The 21,223-nt window shown below is 38.3% G+C and overlaps 1 protein-coding gene across 3 annotated transcripts in view; it reads left to right on the top strand.

Annotated features, from left to right (window-relative positions):
- Positions 1-21,223, top strand: part of ZEB1 (zinc finger E-box binding homeobox 1) — a 120,053-nt gene that overhangs the window by 92,786 nt on the left and 6,044 nt on the right. For all 3 annotated transcript variants that reach the window (XM_051610752.1, XM_051610754.1, XM_051610753.1), the window contains exons 2-7: positions 701-895; positions 6,012-6,074; positions 7,794-7,955; positions 11,564-11,766; positions 17,560-17,665; positions 19,136-20,946. In XM_051610752.1, coding sequence (XP_051466712.1) covers positions 701-895; positions 6,012-6,074; positions 7,794-7,955; positions 11,564-11,766; positions 17,560-17,665; positions 19,136-20,946 — 2,540 coding nt within the window. The remainder of the gene's footprint in view (positions 1-700; positions 896-6,011; positions 6,075-7,793; positions 7,956-11,563; positions 11,767-17,559; positions 17,666-19,135; positions 20,947-21,223) is intronic.

Raw genomic sequence — 21,223 nt, 5'->3', positions numbered from 1 at the left:
CGGAGGTGGCATTGGTTACAGGGAGAGCCAGTGAGAAAATGGGACAGGGTGAGCCCAGCTGGTGTGTCTCCCTGCAGACTTGGGCTTGCTCCGTGCGGCTGGGCTAGAGCGAGAGAGGGACCCTCACTGCTGTGCACTCAGCCTGGGCTGCTTGGTCTTCTGTGCCACTTGTTTCCCTGCAGTTTTATCCCTGCTGTGCCCCACTGATAGCTGTATACATACAGCCTGTCATCATACAACACACCTGTCTGTAACAAGATGTTGTTTATGAGCATTATGTGTCTCACAGACTATTGGACCTGGCCATAATATTCTTATAGAAAGCATACAGTGATGTTGGTATCCAAATTGGAGCAATCCAGCTGGAAGCCTGATGCTTCAATGTGGCACAAAAGACAGCTCTGGAGTTATCTGCTGCCTTTTCTTGGGCAGCTTAATGCTGGATGTGCAAAAGTGAGCAATACGTGGTTCCTGGAAGTGGTGAAAGCCCAGCAGCTCTCAGATGTCTCCTTGCTTGCTGCCATTATGTCCAAGTTACTCACAAGCCATTGCCATCTCCATGTGGAAGGAAAAAAATAATAGTGTGTCTCCATAGAGATGATGCAGATACAGTATCTGGCCACAGTACTGAAAGCTTTGGACCTTCATGCTGTAAATTAGGAGTATATTGATCAGTATTTTACTTTTTGTCTGTTCACAGTCACCAATTATAATAACGTGGTAGAAGCAAACTCAGATTCAGATGATGAAGATAAATTGCATATAGTGGAAGAAGAAACTGATGCAGCAGACTGTGATGCTAGTGTGCCAGAAGATGATTTGCCAACAGACCATGCAGTATTACCAGAAAACAGTGAAAGAGAAGGGAGTACAAACAGTTGCTGGGAAGATGAAGGTATGTTCATTTTCACTGGTAGATAAAGGTTTTTAAATGAAAGCTCACTAGAATGTTTTTGGTGATTTTGTTGCTGAATTAACTTGTAATATTCACAATCAAAGAAGAGGTTTTCTGACATATTTATTGTAATATATTTTATGGTCTTTATTTAATATTTGAGGCAGATTTGGAGGTGCATTCATTCCTTTGGCATTGTTAAAAAGGAACTTCAAAACTGTGAACACAGCTTTCTCAAGGGTGATCAGAGACTCGTAAACTTGCTTTTAGTTTTTCCAAGTCTTTTTGCATGGCAGGTTTCTGCTGTAGCTCCCAGTAAGATCAGAGTTTGCTCAGCTTGACTGGTAAGCACTAAGCCAAAAACATGGAACAAAATAATATTCAGATGTAAATTCTTGCCTGTGAGTCTCTTCTACCTTTTCCGTAGTAAAATATAGCCAGAAAAAATAATTTTTAATTATTAGCTTTGGAATTGGCTATCTTGCTCATAATGAATATGTATTTTGAAAACACTGGAAGGCAGTAAGTGTACATATTATGCAGCAGCTTAAGAAGCTGAAAATTTGAAGCAATCAGGAAATGGACCTTTTTTTACTGTGAAATCAAATACTGAGTTTCATAATATCACACAGCATGCTTACATTTGAGCCAAATTGGGATAAATGCATAAATTAGTGGAATTTATTATGGAATTTGGCCTTAAGCCCTGGAGGGGGAATATTTTCCAGCATATCCCTGTTTCTGTCTGAACTCCAGCCGCAATTCTTTAGCATCCACCTTGTTAAATCTGGTGGTTTAAGACAAATTGCATGACCTCACATCTAAATAAACGGAAAGCAGTCATATGGTCCCTAACTGCAGTCCAGCTGAGAGAGAGCAGCTGAGATTTCAGAGAATAGCATCAACTCAGCCTGTTTTATGTAGCTGAGTAGCTATTGCCAAGGTATGCTGTGCAGGGAAATGAGTATTTTGGAGCTAAATTATTAGGTAGGTAATTTTCTTAGTTCTCCTGGACTATCTTTGCTCTGCTGCAGGCAATCAGGAGTTGCAGTTACATAAGGAGAGGCTGTATGTAGACTGCTGCTTGAACTCTTCAAGCACAGGTGTAGGAAACCTGAAATATGGCCTGAAGAAGGGCACTGGCTCACTGAGATGCTGGGTCAAGACCCTTCGGACTGAACGCTTTGTGGAGCTGTACCTATGGGTAGTCATCACATAGCACCTTGCCTCAGGCAACCTTCTGGAGTTCTTCAGAGCTCTAGACATAGATGGCACCTTTTTGACTCCTTATTTAAAATGTACCATTTTTAGCCTTGTAACATTTGCTTTCTAAAAGTAGGTTTTGAACCGAATTCTACTGTAATTGTAGAATCACCGTGTGGGCAACGTTTTCTCTCCCTTGGTCATTGCTGACAAAGACAGGCTGCCATCAGTGTTTAGACAGACAAAAGTTTAAACAGTTACTATACAGGTTTGCTCCAACTACTGTAAATTTCTTCTGTAAAATCTAAGTATTTTGAAGCCTCCTTTATAGCAATCTGGAAAGTTTTTAATTTCATAGTAAGATTTTTTTTAAAATAAATTGTTTAAATTTCTGTCAATGACTACATGAGAAAAATGAAGGCTACATTAGGTTTTATGGAGCTTTGATTTGCTATGGTAAACTACTATTTAGTTTTTTATAGCTTTTCAAGAAGGAGAGGTGTGAGCTGGTAATCATATCATCAGTCTTGGTTGTGCATTAGAAATCTGGAGAGAGAGGTATTGAATATATCTTCTCTCTCATACAGGGGAAGTTACTGGGGTAGGCATCCATGCAACACTAATACTATCTTCAGGACTGGTGATTATTTTTAGAAATCCTACACTACAGCAGTTTTAGTAAGTTGTGTTTCATTAGTAAAGTAGAACTTGGAAAGTCCTGGTTTTAGTTGAACTTGACAGAATGAGTTTTTTACATATTTATTCTGTTCACGAATGCCCAAGAATAGAAAAAACTCGTAACATTTCTTTATCAGATTAGTTTCCTTCCGTTTCCAGTCATTCTAACTGAATTTCTAAAAGACCTTCAGAACAGGTGTTTTAAATATAAGGTGTGTATCTCAAGAGGTTTAACTGAAACAGTCATAAGGGTTTGAAAAAGTGAACCACGTGTATCCTGCACAAGTTATTGGGAGTGTGCCAGCATTCATGTGTGCAATGATTCTGTAATATGATTATATTTTTTCTGCTTTAGTTCAAAGTAAAACCTATGCTACAATTAAAAAAGCAAAGGTTAGAACTATTGCCTCATTATTTTAATACATAATAATACTTTTTTTCAAGAGCATTATAAGTATTTAGGACATCTAAAGTTCTCAGACCTGGAACTAAGATAGCCTTGAGAAACTGTAAATAAAAAAAAATTGTCCAGACCTTGAAATAACCTGTAAAAATTGGTGAAGTTATGGTTTCTGTTTAAACTCTTCTTGGAACTCAAAAATTTCTTTAACTCATAAAATTTTAGGTTGAGCTTATGTGCTGTAAGATGGTTTCTGTTCTTCCCCTGAGATGGGTTGCTGAGGGAGGTTGCTGTGCTATTTTGTATTAATTTCATTTGGGAGGAAGGCTGAAAAAGTGTGGCATCTTTTTGATCAAGCTTTTACTTTATAGAAGGAAACAACCAGGCAATACTATAAGCAGTAAGTAGTGCTTGCTACATGCATATCAGAAAATGTTCTGTAAAGAATTTAAATTATAAACTCCTTTTATGAGCTTTGGAATGTATTCCCTTCTCTGCAGATAAGACCACGGTGGAAATTTTAGTGAAGTTTGTCTTTCTGCCTACAACCAACATTTCCATTTTGCTAGTGGTTTAAATATGATCAGTTATCTTACCCATGCAGAGATCTTTACAGTCACAGTGACAGTGTCAGGCACTTTCACTGCCAGTAAACACTGTTGCCTGCGATCTGAAAATCATTAGCGTTTAACCCTGGGAAGTCCCACCCTATCTCTAAGCAGCTGCTCCTAAGCAATGATGAGATACAGAAGTCCAGGAACATGTTTTACAATTATCTGGTCTGTCCAGACATAATGCCACGATAGATCTTCATGCCTTAGATGCTATTTGTGGAGACATGTATTTAAGCAGTCATTCAGCAGGTAGCTCAAATTTCTCCTGGAATTCAGAGCTGTGATTTCTCCTTGGTGTAACAGTGTCGTAATATCTGTCCTCCCATCATCACATCCCTTCCTGTTCCTTCCAAGCAGCTGTATTTGCAGCATGGTAATTTGCTTTCTGAGGGCAGAATTGCAAAGTTGCCTTCCTATGCTGACCAGTCATAGCTAACTTTATGACTTAACATTTTTCAAATAATTAATTATTCCTGCAGCATTAAGGAAGATCACCCCCCATGGAAAAGGGCTCCTCCCTGACTTAAACCCAGTTTCAGATATTGGGAAGAGGCAGCATCAAACAGTGCTTACAATTACTAGAACTGAGAGGGTTTTCAGCTTCACCAAGATGAATCTATAATGCCATAAACTCCTTGACATTCCCGTGGGAAGCATATCTTCTACTGAAGCCAGTGGAGTTTGCTAGAGACACTGTAATTCAAATTTCTATGAGTAATAACTTGTTGATATTCCCCTTCTTCCATAAAGCCTATTTCATAATGGAGAAAAATCATAAACCCTTTTAAAAGAAAAATAGTGGGTTTCCATCATGATTGTTTTTAAGATATTAAATTTTGGACTTAGATTAGCAGTGTATACAGTCATCCATCTCACAAATTCTGAATGAGGTCTGCAGTATCATAAGCCAAAAATATAATTAGTTCACGATCCAGTATTTACTAATAAAATACAAACTGTTTGGGTTGTGGTTGTTTTTCAGATGGCAGTTAAAGTTACACTTTCTATCTGCAGATATAGCTTCCTTGTATTTTGAGGAATTTTACCAAAGTAGACAGAGGTAACAGTCTCTTATTTTGAGGAAGCTGGTTTTATCTGAGAACTTAAAGTTCTCCTAGAATTTATCATCTTCCATAAAAAGGAGAAATTGGCTTCTCCTGTAATGAAAAAGCTAGAATGTTCTGAGGTTTTGACTAGCCAAGCAAAAAAATTTACACAGAGATAGAGTGAAGTTTTTAGTCCAGCCTCAGTGTAGCTCTGAAGCATCAAAGGTTTCCATAATGAAACTATGAAATAACACTTGAATTTCACATGTATTAGCATAGCACACTACTGATAAAGGAGTGAAAGAACAACCTAGTTTTTCTGTGCACTCCTGTTGTAAGCCAGTTTACTGACAGCAATGGCAGCAGTTGCCTTTCCAGTAGGAACTTCGTCCAGGCTACCTGATGAACATAAATTAGGAACAACTTGGGCCACAGGAACCAACAACCTGTAGTGAGTTTCAACTTCCATCCTTGAACGCTGCAGCTCAGCAGGAGCTGGTGGAGCTTTGGAGACAGGTAGGCTCCACAGCCTGACTTCTACAGATGCTGGCACCTGCAGACTTGTACTGGATATCGCAATTGATACATGAAGCATTTCTGTAGTGCACAGTTGATCTGAAGTGGAGAGGATGTGTTTAAACTCCTTGTTTGTTTAAACAATCACAGGCAGTAAGTGGTTTCTAGAGAGCACGTTAGGTAGCTTTTTGCAGACATTACCAGCAAACCATCAATCATTTCCAAAAATTGCTAAGTGGAGAAAATAATGTAAACATATTGTTTTTTGATACTCTGGTTTCCAGAAATAGTATTCCTGTGTAACAGCTGCAGTTGTAGGTAGGATTACTTAAGTAGCTGACTGCATATTTGCTGGAGAAATACACTGTCCCTGTCTTTACCTCTCTTCAAATAATGGTTAGTGCTTAGTATTGCTTCCTTTTAAGATAGAATATCTTTGTGATTCAGCTGATTACACACTGCTGAAATAATGTGAAATCCATATTTTTGAAAGAACATTGTGTTTAAATGCAGTTCTTTTCAGCAATACAGAAATGGGGAAAACTGCCAAAGAAATAACTCAAATATATTAAGTTGTGTGTGTGGCTTTTTTGTTTTGTTTTGTTTTGTTGTGGTTTTTTTAATACTTATTCTTCTTTTTGTGAAATGTGCTATTTCAGCTGGAAAAGAAACAAAGGAAATCCTGGGGCCTGAAGCTCAGACAGATGAAGTTGGATGTACAGGTATTTGTTTATTAATCTGAGTCCTTTGTTCGTAAAACGTTACTGAGTTTTGGCTAGGTGAGTAACCTTCTGAAATCTTTGAAGTTCTCCCATCTCTTCTTGTAGTGAAGTCTTAAATTGTAAACAGCTGAGAAAGAATAGTCTGGGCTCCTTTTAGATGTGCTGGGCTCAGAGTGTATTTGAGCAGTGACCCGGGGCAGTGCCCTCGCGCAGGGGCTGACCCTGGTGCCACTGCAGCACTGCAGCTCCTAATGACTCTGGGAACGAGGAGCAGAACGAGGAAAGCATTGATCTTATGCATAGTTGTATAGAATACAAGTACAGTTCAATAGGTAGTGTTTTAAGCTGATAATGAGAATACCAAATAAACCTAAAGTAGTACTGTGTCTTCATAGAATCATAGAATGCCAGGTTGGAAGGAACCTCAAGGATCATGTGGTCCAACCTTTCTAGGTACTACTTTCTACTACTACTGTAGTTTATATGAGATGGCTATCTTTTTATCATCTCCTCTGTGCTGATTATACAGAAGGCAAAATAAAATGTGTGACTTGGGCTTCAGAATCAAATAAAAATGTTTGTTATGTTGTTATTTCTCTGATTGACAAAAAAATGAACATACAGCCCATCCGGCTTTTAAAAATATTTTTTTTAATGCCCTTAACACTAAATAGTTAGATATTATTGATGTAAGCCTTATTTAAAAAAACAACAACCTAAACATAGACAATTTAAAACTGTGGATTCATGCATTAGTTGCTGTAAGGTCAGGTCTCCCCAAACAAGTACGAACAACTACATTATAAATTACATCACAGTCTATAGCTAAGACATGTCCCATGTCATAAAAAGATTGTGTCAAATTGTAAACTAAGTATGTGACTTCACACTGGGAGATGAATTGTAAAACTTCTCCTTCCTGTGAAAGATACAGCTCACATTATTAATAGGGGAGGAGATCTGTCATGGTTTAGTGTGCTTCAGGCAGAGCTCTCACAGAATGTTCCACCATGGTAAAAGTAGACTCTTACCAATTATGTATTTAGATAAATACTTTGTAGCAGATATCTTTTGTACAAACATGAAGTGAAACATTTAATTTATTATTTGTTAACTTTGAAATACAGGTGTTAATTGATTGCTTTCCTAAATTTTAAACTGGAAAATGCTGAAAGATGTTAACTAGATCTGAAATGTTTCTGATAGACATTTCCAGCATTGGAGAACAAAACACTCAAAATTTGCTGCATTTCAGCCAGCCAACATGTTATTCAGAGTTTAAATATCTTATGGATAAGACACAGGTCTTAAATTAATTTTAAAATTATGTCTTGAAGACAACAAATTTTCTTTTGCAAACATAGGAGCCAAGACTGTAAGTTGGCCTTCAAACAACAAGGGCTGTATCATAATTAATGTTGCATTTAAAATTTCTGGGGAAGCTGAGGGGAACAGCTAAATCGAAAATGATAAAAATGCACTGAGTTGAAGAGGCAAACTATGGTTTTAGGCAAATGTTTTAAATGTTGTTATGCCACTGATTCTCAGTTTTAAAACTTGGCATATTCCTGCATATTAAAGGGCTTGACATATACTATAATTGTAAAGAGTTTTTAAATCCTTGGATACACAATGTTTTGAAAATAGCATTACTGAATCTCATTTATGTTTGTTTTAAACTCATCATTTCATATTTTGTATCTTGTTTTTCACTCTTAGTAAAAGAAGATGAATGTGATTCTGATGCAGAAAATGAACAAAACCATGACCCTAATGTTGAAGAATTCCTTCAACAAGAAGATACAGCTGTTATCTATCCTGAAGCACCTGAGGAGGACCAGAGACAAGGCACGCCAGAAGCTAGTGGTCAGGATGAAAATGGTAAATATGCCAACAGTTCAGTTCTTACGAAATAAATTGTACTAGCAGCTTAACCCAAAAAGTCTGTTGTATTTTAGAAGACAACAACGCAACACACATAGCTTTGGAAACAAAAATTATCTTGGTTAAATAATTATCAGAGAATGGGATCATCATGCAAAGAACATCAGTATTTGATTTTGTGAAACACTTGGATTCAGTTGCATGGGTACCCAAGTGACAACCTGAAAATTCAAGCTCTCATAAATCCATTCACTAGCATTATATGGAAGAATAGAACAAACATTTATTTATTATAATGGGACTGAAGCCAAAGTATGTAGTTATATGTAAAAACAATATAGGAGGAATTGAAAAAATAAATAAAGGTATTTCCAAATAAAACCCCAAAAATTATCTATCAGATAGAAGTTCTTTTATTAGGCACCCAGCTTATGACAGGCTTAGGGAGAAAAAAGAAATATTGTTTATAGAAAAACGTTTATGTGAAATAAAATAATGACCTATTGTTGTTTTTCTTAATGGAAGCCCATTAAGAAAATACAGACTTTCCAACACACTTTGAAAATATTATTTCATAATGAAATGAGAAAAGGTCTTTGGACTGAGATGAGAAGTCATACTTTGTTCATTTCTTCATTATGAAACATTGAAGGCATCTTCATTAAATATTTGAAGAAAAAAAATGTTCAGATTTTTTTTTGCATTCTGTGCTGCTTTCTGAAGTGTTCAGCTTTCATAACCTGTGAAACTGCAACTTCAACCAGATTGTGTTCCTTTGTTGGAGTATTTAAGATTTACAGAAGGAAGTAACAGCCTACATAAAGGGTTAGGAGTTGTGTTCCAGTCTTTTTTTTTAATGTACAGAATTGAACAAAAAAACATCCTGGTACTGGAATCTAAGGAAGACCAGTGAGAGGGGTAATGCTACCAATTTTGTTCTGTTGTTTCAGAAATTTTATGTTATTAGAGATTTTAGCAATAAAAAATACATTAAAATAATTGAGAAATGTAAACTGTGTATGTGCCTATTTGTACACAGTAATATGACCTGAGTTACTAATATTTTGTGGCTTATTTTAGAAGTTTTGCAAAGTTCAATATAATATATGCTCAAGAGATGCATCTTAAAACTTAAAATTTAATTAATTAAGTTTTTAATTCTTGTTTGCAATGGCATAGATTGTTAAGTTAGTTTTACAGACTTGCAATGTAATTTCCATGTCATCATTAAAAATAAACATTTGTATTAATAATTTAAATTGGACGTAGCCCATTAAGTTCACAGGGAAGGATTCTGAAAATCACTATGCTGAACAATTAAGTTCAGAATTTTAATAATTTGGAACAGAAAATGCAAAAAAATATAGTGATATTTGCTAAAGATACAAGCTTCCAGACTGGGGGACTGGACAGAAGTGGCAGAGAATTAGAATCTTTAGTGGCTTTGGGAACCCACTGCCTTTTTGCCATTTGCTGCAAAAGAAACAGAATTTAAGTTAACATGCTTGTGACATTTCCACTGAGTTGTATTTGTGCTGAAATGGAATATTCTTTATGTCAGGTGAACTGTACGTGGGAAAAAAATAATTGAAAGAAAGCATGTTGTGTCTACACTAGAGGGGACAGGTTCATTTCTGGACAATGTGGTAATCCAGGAAAAGTAGAACAGGTTAGGACAGGAAAACTGGTGTGACATGAGCATTACCTGACCTGCTACCATAATAAGTGTAAAAGAATCTATATGACAGAGAAGGTGGTGTTTTTAGTAATAATGAAAACTGAGCTTACTCTTCCACTGTGGCAGGAACAAAGACGTTCAGTAAAAATAAAGTCAGTAAATTCAACACAAACTAAGAAATTGCTACTTTATAGAGCATATAATCAATCCATGGTGATAACTGCTGAAAGAGGTCATGAAGATAAATAATTCAGAAGTACCTTCTGAAGTACTGGTTAATTTTATGTGTATTAATAATGCTTATAGTTCTGCAACTTAAATTACACTGCATGCAAATTTGCCCCTCATGCCTCAGAGCATAAAATGATAATCAGTTAAGACCTTCCACCTTCCTCTCCTGCTCTCACTGAGCACAGCAGATAGGTGCATCCGGGCAAAATTGCTTCTCCCTTCCCTTGAAGTTGGAAAGGTAGTACGGTCATTGAAGGAAGTCACACCTTATAAAATCATAGTTTGTTCACGTACGGAAAACCCTACATTTATTTAAGCACACTTATATCAATATATTAAAATATGTATGTTTTTTCAGTCCTTTATGCCTGAAAAATTAGATTTTTTTAGACTAAGTTACTATCTATGGGGGATAAATATATGCTAATAAGAAGAGATGGAGTTAAAACTTCATAAGTGGTGATTTCTCAGAAATAGACTTGTGAACCTAATATTTAGCTTCAATCTGACTTCTCTTTGTCCTCTACTAATACAGAAGTAGCTTAATGAAAGCCAGCAGAATAGATTCCATAGATCATATTAGAAATATATTTATGAGTTCATATTTGATCTCTCTCCGTTCTGTCCTGCAGTCAGTATGTCCTACTAACAGGTACAGGTCTGTGTATCAGAATCATAGAATGGTTTGAACTAGAAGGGACCTTTAAAGGTCATCTAGTCCAAGCCTGCTGCCATGGATAGGGACATCTTCAGCTAGATCAGTTTTCTCAGAGCCTCAAACAACCTGCCGTTGAACACTTCAGGGATGGGGCATCCATCCTTATGAGCAACCGGTTCCAGTGTCTCACCACCCTCATCATGAAAAATTTGTTTCTTACATCTAGTCTGAATCTACCCTCTTTTAGTTTAAAACCATTACCCCTTGTCCTATTGCTACAAGCCCTGCTAAGAAGTCCATCCCCATCTTTCTTACAAGCCCCCTGTAAGTATTGAAAGGCCACAATAAGATCTCCCCAGAGCCTTCTCCTGGCTGAACAACCACGACTCTCTCAGCCTTTCCTCAGAGGGGAGGTGTTCCATCCCTCTGATCATTTTTGTAGCCCTCCTGTGGACCTGCTCCAATAGATCCAGGTACAAGAATTATAAACAAAGTTTCTAATACTTTTTTTTGTTCTCCTTTCACTTACAATTCTGTATTAGGTAAGGAGAAAGAGAAAACTATTCACTGCAGCTTGCAAATATGTGTTCCTTCGGAGCTGAAAACAGGATGACGGCTCAATGTGTCAGTGATAGACTTAAATTTGTAAACAGGATTTGAGGATTGTCTGTGATTGAGCTAACCAGATCTACAAAGATTACTAGGTTGTTCAAACCACTTTTTAACAGATACACATACGTAGAAGTTCTGGTGCTATATTGGGAAGTCCAACAGACTTGCTGTGAGAGGTGTGGGTTCGGGCAACTGTGTTGTGCTGACTCTCTCCAGTGTACACTGGGGCAACTCTACCATTCTGTGCTTAGTAACATAGTGCCTCTGGAAAAAAAAAACAACACTAAAAATCATTATTCCTTTTCTAAAACTAGCAACTGCTTGTTTCCTTACAGTAATAAATGTAAATGTGAAACTTGTTTGTTGACATTAGTAGGTTTGGAGCTTACATTTATTTAAACACGGTGTGTTGTCTCTGCTGTTCAGGAACACCCGATGCATTTTCCCAACTGCTGACTTGCCCGTACTGCGATCGAGGGTACAAGCGTTTCACCTCCCTGAAGGAACACATCAAATACCGCCATGAAAAAAACGAAGATAACTTCAGTTGCTCCTTGTGCAGTTACACATTTGCATACAGAACACAGCTCGACCGCCACATGACATCACACAAATCAGGAAGAGATCAAGTAAGTGGCCTTTGCCTTGAGGCTTCAGCATCCTCTGTTACAACGCTGGGGTTTGTTACGTGAGCAAAAATGTAGAGCAAGTAAGCTGTTCGTATCAGGTTATCCACATGCTGAAGTCCTAGTCCTTCAGCATGCACTTCAGCTTCCTGCTGAAGTTAGACTTTTTCCATAGCAGTCAAAAGATGAAACCTGAATTCCTGTGCCTTTATTTATCTAGGCAGTATGGTTGGATTTAAGCTTTAGTTTTCAGAAGGGCTTTATCGCATGTAAAGGGTAATTAAGTTTTTTTCAGTTCATTAACTAATATTACAAAAAACTTTGACTCAAATTTAATCTTAATTTTTTAGTAGAACATTTAAACTTCTCTTTTATAAATCATGTTTGGGTAATTAAAAATTTAGTGCACGCCTTTTTGCCCTTTAAGAAACCAACTATTGTGTTGATTGATTTGTTTGAACCATGAAATACAGTTTCTTAATGCAATCCATGCTATCAGACAATATACAAATAATTTGTGCATAAAATACAATGTTTTAATATTAACAAAAAGGGCTAAAGATATTCTGAGCATGTTTTCTGTGGTTCATGAGCTGACCTGAGGGCATGAATCCTTGAAACACCTTCCATAGTTATCTGTCTCATCACTATGGAAGATCCTTAGATTTTGTTCAACTCTCTCTCTTTTTCTTCTTTTATCTCCACAATTTCCTATCATCCATTCCCAATTACATGCTTCCATTGCTAATCATAGGCACTTTGAGGCTCTGGAACCAACTGAAACTCAGTGAAATGGTCAGGAATCATCAAAGAAAAAAAGATACAGATTTTCCACTACCAGGTTGGAGAGAGAAGGGCTTGGAGATGTTCCCTTCTTAGAAGATATTAAAAAAATGTATACTCACCAGAGAGAAATCAGAAATATCACTGCAAAAACAGTGAATAGTGAAAAGAATGTAAAGGAAAAAGTACTTGAATATTTCTTGGTTCCAAACCAACAGAATTTTCATTTTAAGCTGAAAAGCTTACAAAGTAAAGGAGATGCTTTTATACACATTGCCTATTACCCTCTGTTCTACAAAGTATCACTAAGTCCACAATTTAACAGGCTTAAAAATTTACTATACATTTTTACACTGGAAAAATTGTTACAAGAGTTGACCATCTTGCTGCACGGGTTTTATCATCTCGCAGGGCTTGGAATCACCTGGCCAGTATGTTCTGATCTGGCATTTCTTGTTAATTCAGATATATTTCCCATGAACAATTCATTTCTACCTTGCTCAGTTATTGACTTGGGTTTTTCTTTAAAGTTACTACCACCTTATACAGATCTTATACTTCTAACAAATCTAAGAATGCTTTTGTGAGCTGCCACATTTATTTTCAAATTTTCCAACTAGAAGCCTAAAAGCAGAAGAATAAAGTAATTTGAAGGGCTAGAAGTCTTTCCCCTATTTGCATGTAGGAGAAAAGAGAAAAAATAACAAGTGAGTAAACAATCTCAGAAGAATGGCTGTAAAGAGAAACTTAAATTGTGTCCCTGCAGATACATTTTAATGGGGTTACACTTTTGAAGGTACAATTATATTTGATAAATAATGATTCTATGAAGTATCTGGAACTCAGTATTATACCTGTTTAAGTGTGGCTTTTCTCTAGCTGTAGCCAGAATCAAAACTACAATAGTTTACAGAATCACAGAATTGTTCTGGTTGGAAAACACCTTTAAGATCATCAAGTCCAACCATAATCTAACTCTACCAAGTTCAGTGCTTAAACCATGATTCTGAACTCCACATCTATACGTCTCTCAAACACCTATACCTCCCGGGGCAGCCTGTACCAGTGTTTAATTACCCTTTCAGTGAAGCTATTTTTTCTAACGTCTAATATAAACCTCCCCAGGGGCAACTTAAGCTCATTTCCTCTTGTTCTATCACTTGTTACTTGGGAGAAGAGACCGTCCACCACCTCACTACAACCTCCTTTCAGGTAGTTGTAGAGAGAGATATAAGGTCTCCCCCCAGCCTCCTTTTCTCCAGGCTAAACAACCCCAGTTCCTTCAGAAGTCACAAGCTCCTCATAGGGCTCATGCTGTAGACCCTTCATCATCTTCATTGTCCTTCTCTGGTTTCTCTCCAGCACCTCGGTGTCCTTCTTGTAGTGAGGGGCCGAAAACAGAACACAGGACACGAGGAGAGGCCTCCCCAGTGCCGAGTACAGGGGGTCCACCACCTCCCTAGCTGGCCACACTATTTCTGATACAAGTCAGGATGCCACTGACCTTCTTGGCCACCTGGGCACACTGCTGGCTCATATTCAGCCACTGTCAGCCAACACCCCTACGTCCTTTTCCTCTGGGCAGCTTTCCAGCCACTCTTCCCCAAGCTTATATTGGTGCCTGGGTTTGTTGTGACCCAAGTGCAGGACCTGGCACTTGGCCTTGTTGAACCTCATACAATTGGCCTCAGCCTGTTGACCCAGCCTGTCCAGGTCCCTCTGTAGAGCCTTCCTTTAGATACTTAGTAAATTTGAAATATAGAATCATAGAATGGTTGGGGTGTGTATTTGTTTGTGTTATTGTCACAAAGTTGTCATGTCTTCAAAATTAGCTTCATGTACCTACACATGGTTACATAATATGTGCAATAGAAATCAATTTATTTCCATAGTGAAGTATAGACCTTATGGTTGTGGATCTTAAATAGCTGCATATTCAAAACTCAATGTCTTTTTCTTAAAGGACTTCACCTGAAAGCACATTATTTGGAGAACTTCCTTAGCTGGTTAATGTCCAGCATGTGACGATTTTGTAGTTGCTCTTGGCCATAAGCAAATAAGCAAAGTTAATTTCTAGTGTAGTGAAGGCTGTGCCTCCTTCTGAGAAAGGCGGAAATATGCCAAGCTGCAGGTACCTCTGCTCCAGCAGAGAGCTGAGAGCCATCCCTGCAGCTTCTCCTTTTTCCCCCTGTCCTCCCCATCCCCAGCATCCCTCACAGCTCCTCTACCTGCTCAGATGCCACTTAATAGTTGGTAGGAGGCAATGCTGTGTATATATCATCTGCTTTCACATGTGAAGCACCAAAAAAGATGCTGAAGTGTGAATAAGTACTTCTTATGTTTGTTTTATTTTTCTTCTCAACAATTTTCAAAGCACTCGTAGCTAATCTTAAAATTTCGTATTGCTGTGGACACCACTGAGAAATGGCAGTTCTTGAAGACCATGGTCAAACTGGCTGGAAAAAAAAACACTGATGTACCTGTAATTCCTGTTCTCCAAATGATTTTTGAGGGTTCCTTTTAATTAATTTTGGTTCTTTGATACGAAAAGCATGGACGTTAGTCCTAAGCATGGTAAATATTTGATGCAAGGATGTATTAGTGGGTAGCTAAAGACCTTAATGCTGGTGTATCTTCTTTCAGTCCTAAAGGGAATGCAGAGGAGTAGTCTTGGAATGCTGTTGCTAATTCTTTAATGAGCAGAAAACAACAGTTACGTACAGTGTATTATAAATATATAACACACCAGAGACACAAAAATAATGTGTATTTAACAGCACTGAAAGGGGGAAAACCATTTGAATCTGAGCAAATAAAGGTGAAAGAGTATAAAAGATGGAACTTTAGAGAAGAGTGATGATTTCTCAGTTAGTTTCAAAGAGGATCTTGGAGAGTAACTCTGAGGATGTCCCAGATTTACCCAAAAATAAAAGTAAAATTAAGTATATGAGAGACAGCTGACTAAAGAATAACAGTAGATAAGACAAAACAGATAGAAACATTGCCTAGCAGAAAGTTCAAGGCAGCTTATAGCTATGACCAGGAAAACAGGAAAACTGATTAAAAATTTGATCAGAGAAACGTGGGCTTCCATGCCTTGGAAGCAGAACATTGGATTTTAAAGACTGCAGCAGAAACGCTTCTGACAGATTCAATGCCTGCACTAATATTTGATATTATTATTTATGTAGTCCAGCATCTGCAGTAGCTGTATGTATGCTGAGATCCTTTGACTTGGATGATCTCAAGTCAAGCAGTAGTAACTGATTCTCTGCAGGCTTAAGTATATCCTGCCACGGTCCTCTAGACTCAACGAAGTTGGATTGTTCAAGTGAAATGCAGTGAGTCAGGCACAATCATCTAGAACATCATCTTCAAGGCACTTAGTTAAACAAAGCTGAAGAGCTGTGTGGACTAGCAAAAGACAGCTGCCAAACCCAGGAATAAGGGTCAAGTGCTGATCAGGATAAGTCAGCAGAGAGCAGAGGTGGGGCAGGGGAGTGAAGGAGTCCACCCCGGGGAGAGTGGGAGCAGGATCTGCTGAGAGGTGCAAACTGCAGCTTAACCAAATGCCTGTCCCAAGGGAACTGTCGAAGTAGAGTACTTGGAAGCAATTTAGATTATCTTGTTTCAATTTGTCTTCTGTTAGCATCCGTGTCGTATAAAGGAGGACAGGGTGAAGAACGGGGAGGGCTGATAATTTGTACAGCAGATCTCACAGCAGAGTGCTCAGACTTCCACCCAGCAAACCGTGTGGCTGCCACTTCTTCAGATCTATGGGCCTCAGTCCAAACGGGAACATAATTCTGCCTCTCTACTCATCCTCGCTTCTCCTAGTGCAGAACTCAGCCCCCAGTTGCCCTGTCTGCAGCAGGGAGCACAGCCCCAGCACTCAGTGAGGGGCTGCTCCCAGCACTTCCCACCATGGTGGAGCAGGGTGAGTGAGGTGCTGGAGCTCCCAACATGGTGTCTCACCAGCAGCAGTCACTACCGCACCAGCTGCTCCCTGGCAGCTGCCCCTGGGAGGCTGTTTCCCCAGAGTACATGGACAGCCCCATTAATGAGTTTCTGAACATACTTGCCCCGGTTACCAAAAATCTGCAGCTGCATCCAAATGGTGACAGAGTATCTTTTTTTGCAAATTGAGCTTTACTGAAAAAGGAGCCCCATTTTTTTTTTAAATAAGCAGTTTGCTTGAACAGATAAGTGTCTAATTCCTCAATTTAATTTTGATAATTAAGCTGCTTCAACTTCTAAAATGTATTGTCTTTAAAAATACACATTTATAGATTTATACAGTTCGTCATAAAATTATCTATCTTGCATATACATCACATATATACTGCATATGTTTACATGTATGTCTTAGCTTTTGCTTTTTTTAAACTAGTATAACAATAAAGATAATAATAATTTCAAGCTTAACAATAAATTCTGTCACAAGGCAAAATATAACAAAATAACCATAGAGATTCAATGGAAATACTGAAGAAGTTTGATGTTGTGCACTTGGGGAATCCCTCTATATTGTTATTTATTTTAATTTAGTGTTTTGCATTTATTTTGAGAATTAATTAGACTGAGTGCCTTTGTTGTCACTGAGCCATCTTCTGTTGAGCAGTCCTGTGGCATCATTACATAGAGGAATCCAAGGCCAACAGTAAGCACTGGAGGCATGTAAATGGAAAAATCAAGTCAACTGATTAAACTTTAAATAGGCTTTTATATACTTTAATGTTTCTCTATCCTGTGTGACATATTCTGTGGGTGGTGGGCTTGGGTTTCCTTTGTTTGGTGTGGGTTGTTTTTTTCAGTACCAGATTTATTCGGAAGATGCACATAGCCCAGTTTTAACCTGACTTCTGATTGGTTCTTTTTCATGCATAACGCACCTTCAGTCTCTTAAAATTACGATTGATTCTGCTCAGTTTTGTATTGCATTTTGTCTGTGAAAATACAAAATCTTGTTCCAAAATGCTGTCCTATGGAATAATTATGAATTTTTTGTTACAGAGACATGTGACGCAGTCCAGTGGTAATCGAAAATTCAAGTGCACTGAATGTGGAAAAGCTTTTAAATATAAACATCACCTAAAGGAGCACCTACGAATCCACAGTGGTAAATGAACCAAGCATTGAATTGTGTACTAATGTTGCCATTTCTACTCTTTATAACTGTGATGTGATCAGTCTCTTAAGTCTGAGTTGAAAGTACTAGTGTTTTCCTTCTGTTTTTTCCCCTGGGACGCTGTAAGCACTGACTGCAGCCTTCAGCTGTGTGCAGGGAATATGTAAAATAACACAAAAGGATTTACAGTTGCAGCTGAGCGCTCACAGTTAAGGACAACTTAATTTCTGGCTGAAGAAATGGGGATACTCTTCTGGACCTTTTTCACTTGTTTGTTTCTCCTCAATGTTTGCAGATCGTTCAGCATGTTACGAGCCTTGGTAGAAAATTTTAATTGATAATAGGCAGGACAGAAGAACTATGCTTCCTACTGTGGCTGTGATTGTGGTCACTCGAGACTAGTCATATTAAAATAGCCTCAGGACACAGGTCTAGGATTGTGAGATACTGTCACAACAGTTTTAATTTATAAAAAAAGTTCCAGTTTATAAGGCATATAATATATAATAATATATTTTAATATATAACAGTAAGTTAAATGTTGTCACTTGAAGGAGTCTCAATTTCTGTCTTTAACCCAGATTTACTCATTGACAGGCTGAAAAAAAAGTTTTTAGGCCTTCTTTTCCTTTCTTATCAGTCTCTCAGCCATGATAATAGCAGTGAAGTGCACCTCACTTGGAAGACAAGCAACATCATTTCTTTTCCAGCAAGTGGTGGCACTGTGAGTGGCAAAGCCTTAGTCAACATACTACGCAATCTGAAGCAAGCCACTCTTTTGGTTCTCTCCCTTTCCTCTCTACCACTGAGCCCTTGAAAAGCCAACTCAACAAGGGGTGTAATGATTGCACAGTTGTGTGATACTTCCTGGCAATTTAACCTGGAGTTCTTCTCTGAAGGCACATGTACATCTGTCTTCTGAGTCTCATTTCCCCTTAATTAAGCTCTGCCTGGTTTTCAGCTGATCAGTATTGTAGGAAGACACCAATATGATGTATTTTGAGTTTGCAGCAATAAAATGTGCATAGCTCCTTATACTTACAGTTTGCGTTTATGGCATTTTTTCTTTAGTTAATAATATTCTATTTTTTTTTATTCTGAAGTATTTTATGCAGCTTCTGAAGTTAGTTGTGATACCATTTGAATGGAGTTTAATGACATCTGCAAGTATTATATAGTCTCATTCACATGATATGTAGACAGTTACTGAGAAATACTGGAATATATCATGATCACGTGGGCCCCGTCCTGTACCTACCAGTGAATCACAAAGTAGGATCAGAGCTATAGAGACAAAATTACTCCTGCTGTTCAATTCACTGAATAAGATATGTTTCTTTCCTTAGGACTCTCTAAGAGGTCATTCTGGTGTATTCTTCTCTAGTTACTGTTGCTTGATGAAGTCACACTGTGACCTAGTAAGCTATTGCATATGTCTTTTTTCTTTTTTTTCCTCTTTAGGAGAGAAGCCATATGAATGCCCGAACTGCAAGAAACGTTTTTCCCATTCTGGTTCATACAGTTCACACATAAGCAGCAAGAAGTGTATTGGTTTGATGCCCGTGAATGGTCGGGCCCGGTCAGGGCTCAAGACATCTCAGTGCTCCTCCCCTTCTCTTTCTGCATCACCAGGTAGCCCAGCAAGACCACAGATACGACAAAAGATAGAAAATAAACCCTTGCAAGAGCAACTTCCTGTTAACCAAATTAAAACTGAACCTGTGGATTATGAATTCAAGCCCATAGTGGTTGCTTCAGGAATTAATTGTTCAACCCCTTTGCAGAATGGGGTTTTTAGTGGTGGTAGCCCGTTGCAGGCAACCAGTTCTCCTCAGGGTGTGGTGCAAGCTGTTGTTCTACCAACAGTAGGTCTGGTGTCTCCCATAAGCATCAACTTAAGTGACATTCAAAATGTTCTTAAAGTGGCAGTGGATGGTAATGTAATAAGGCAAGTATTGGAAAACAATCATGCTAATCTTGCATCCAAAGAACAAGAAACAATCAGCAATGCATCTATACAACAAGCTGGCCATTCCCTCATTTCAGCTATCAGTCTTCCTTTGGTTGACCAAGATGGGACAACCAAAATTATCATCAACTACAGCTTGGAGCAACCAAGTCAACTTCAGGTTGTTCCACAAAATCTAAAAAAAGAAAACTCCGTTCCTACAAATAGTTGCAAAAATGAAAAATTGCCAGAAGATCTTACAGTGAAGTCTGAGAAAGATAAGAACTTTGAAGGAGAGACCAATGATAGCACTTGTCTTCTTTGTGATGACTGTCCAGGAGATCTTAATGCACTTCAAGAATTAAAGCACTATGAAACGAAAAATCCCCCTCAGCCTCCTCAGCCCAGTGGAACAGAAGCTGAGAAGCCCAATTCCCCTGTCCCATCAGAAACTGGGGAGAACAACTTATCTCCTGGTCAGCCACCCTTAAAGAACCTTTTATCGCTCCTAAAAGCTTATTATGCATTAAATGCACAACCAAGCGCTGAAGAGCTTTCAAAAATAGCAGATTCAGTAAACCTACCACTGGATGTGGTCAAAAAATGGTTTGAAAAAATGCAAGCTGGACAAATTTCTTTGCAGTCTTCTGGACCATCTTCTCCTGAACAAGTTAAAGTAAGCAGTCCCACAGGTAATGATGATAAAGCAGCAACTACAAATGTAAGTGAACCCCAGAGCAGCACAAATAACTCACCAAATCCTGTCAATACAACAAATCCTCAGACTTTACCAGGGGGATCAGCTCTGAACGGTTCACGCAGCAACACGCCATCCCCATCGCCACTAAACCTTTCTTCATCAAGAAATTCACAGGGTTATACGTACACAGGAGAGGGTGTACAAGAAGAGCCACAAATTGAACCTCTTGACCTTTCACTACCAAAGCAACATGGAGAACCATTGGAAAGATCTACCATAACTAGTGTTTACCAGAATAGTGTTTATTCTGTCCAAGAAGAACCTTTGAACTTAACTTGTGCAAAAAAAGAACCACAAAAGGACAACAGTATTACAGACTCTGATCCTATTGTAAATGTAATCCCACCAAGTGCCAATCCCATAAATATTGCTATACCTACAGTCACTGCCCAGTTACCTACAATTGTTGCCATTGCTGATCAGAACAGTGTTCCATGCTTGAGAGCTCTCGCTGCCAATAAGCAAACCATTTTGATTCCACAGGTGGCTTATGCATACTCTACTACAGTTAGTCCTGCAGTTCAAGAACCACCACCAAAACAGGCCCAAGCCAATGGAAATCAGGTACTTCAGTCCCTATATGCCTGTATGTTGTGTATGATGTACGCATTTGGTATCCATGCTGAACTAACAGAAAACTGTCAAGATAAATTAAATAAAAAGTGTAAATTTAAGCTATCAGTTTTATTCAGCTTGATTGTTGATCTTTGATAATGGGACGCTTTGTGTTGGAAGGGACCTTAAAATCATCTAGTTCTAGCCCCTTGCCGTGAACAGGGGCACCTTCCACTAGACCAGGTTGCTCAGAGTCCCATGTGTTTTGAGCCCCATGGAGATTTTT

The sequence above is a fragment of the Apus apus genome, chromosome 2 (assembly GCF_020740795.1).
Source record: "Apus apus isolate bApuApu2 chromosome 2, bApuApu2.pri.cur, whole genome shotgun sequence".
NCBI classification, from domain to species: Eukaryota; Metazoa; Chordata; class Aves; order Apodiformes; family Apodidae; genus Apus; species Apus apus.
This window is presented reverse-complemented; position numbering and strand designations above follow the sequence as displayed.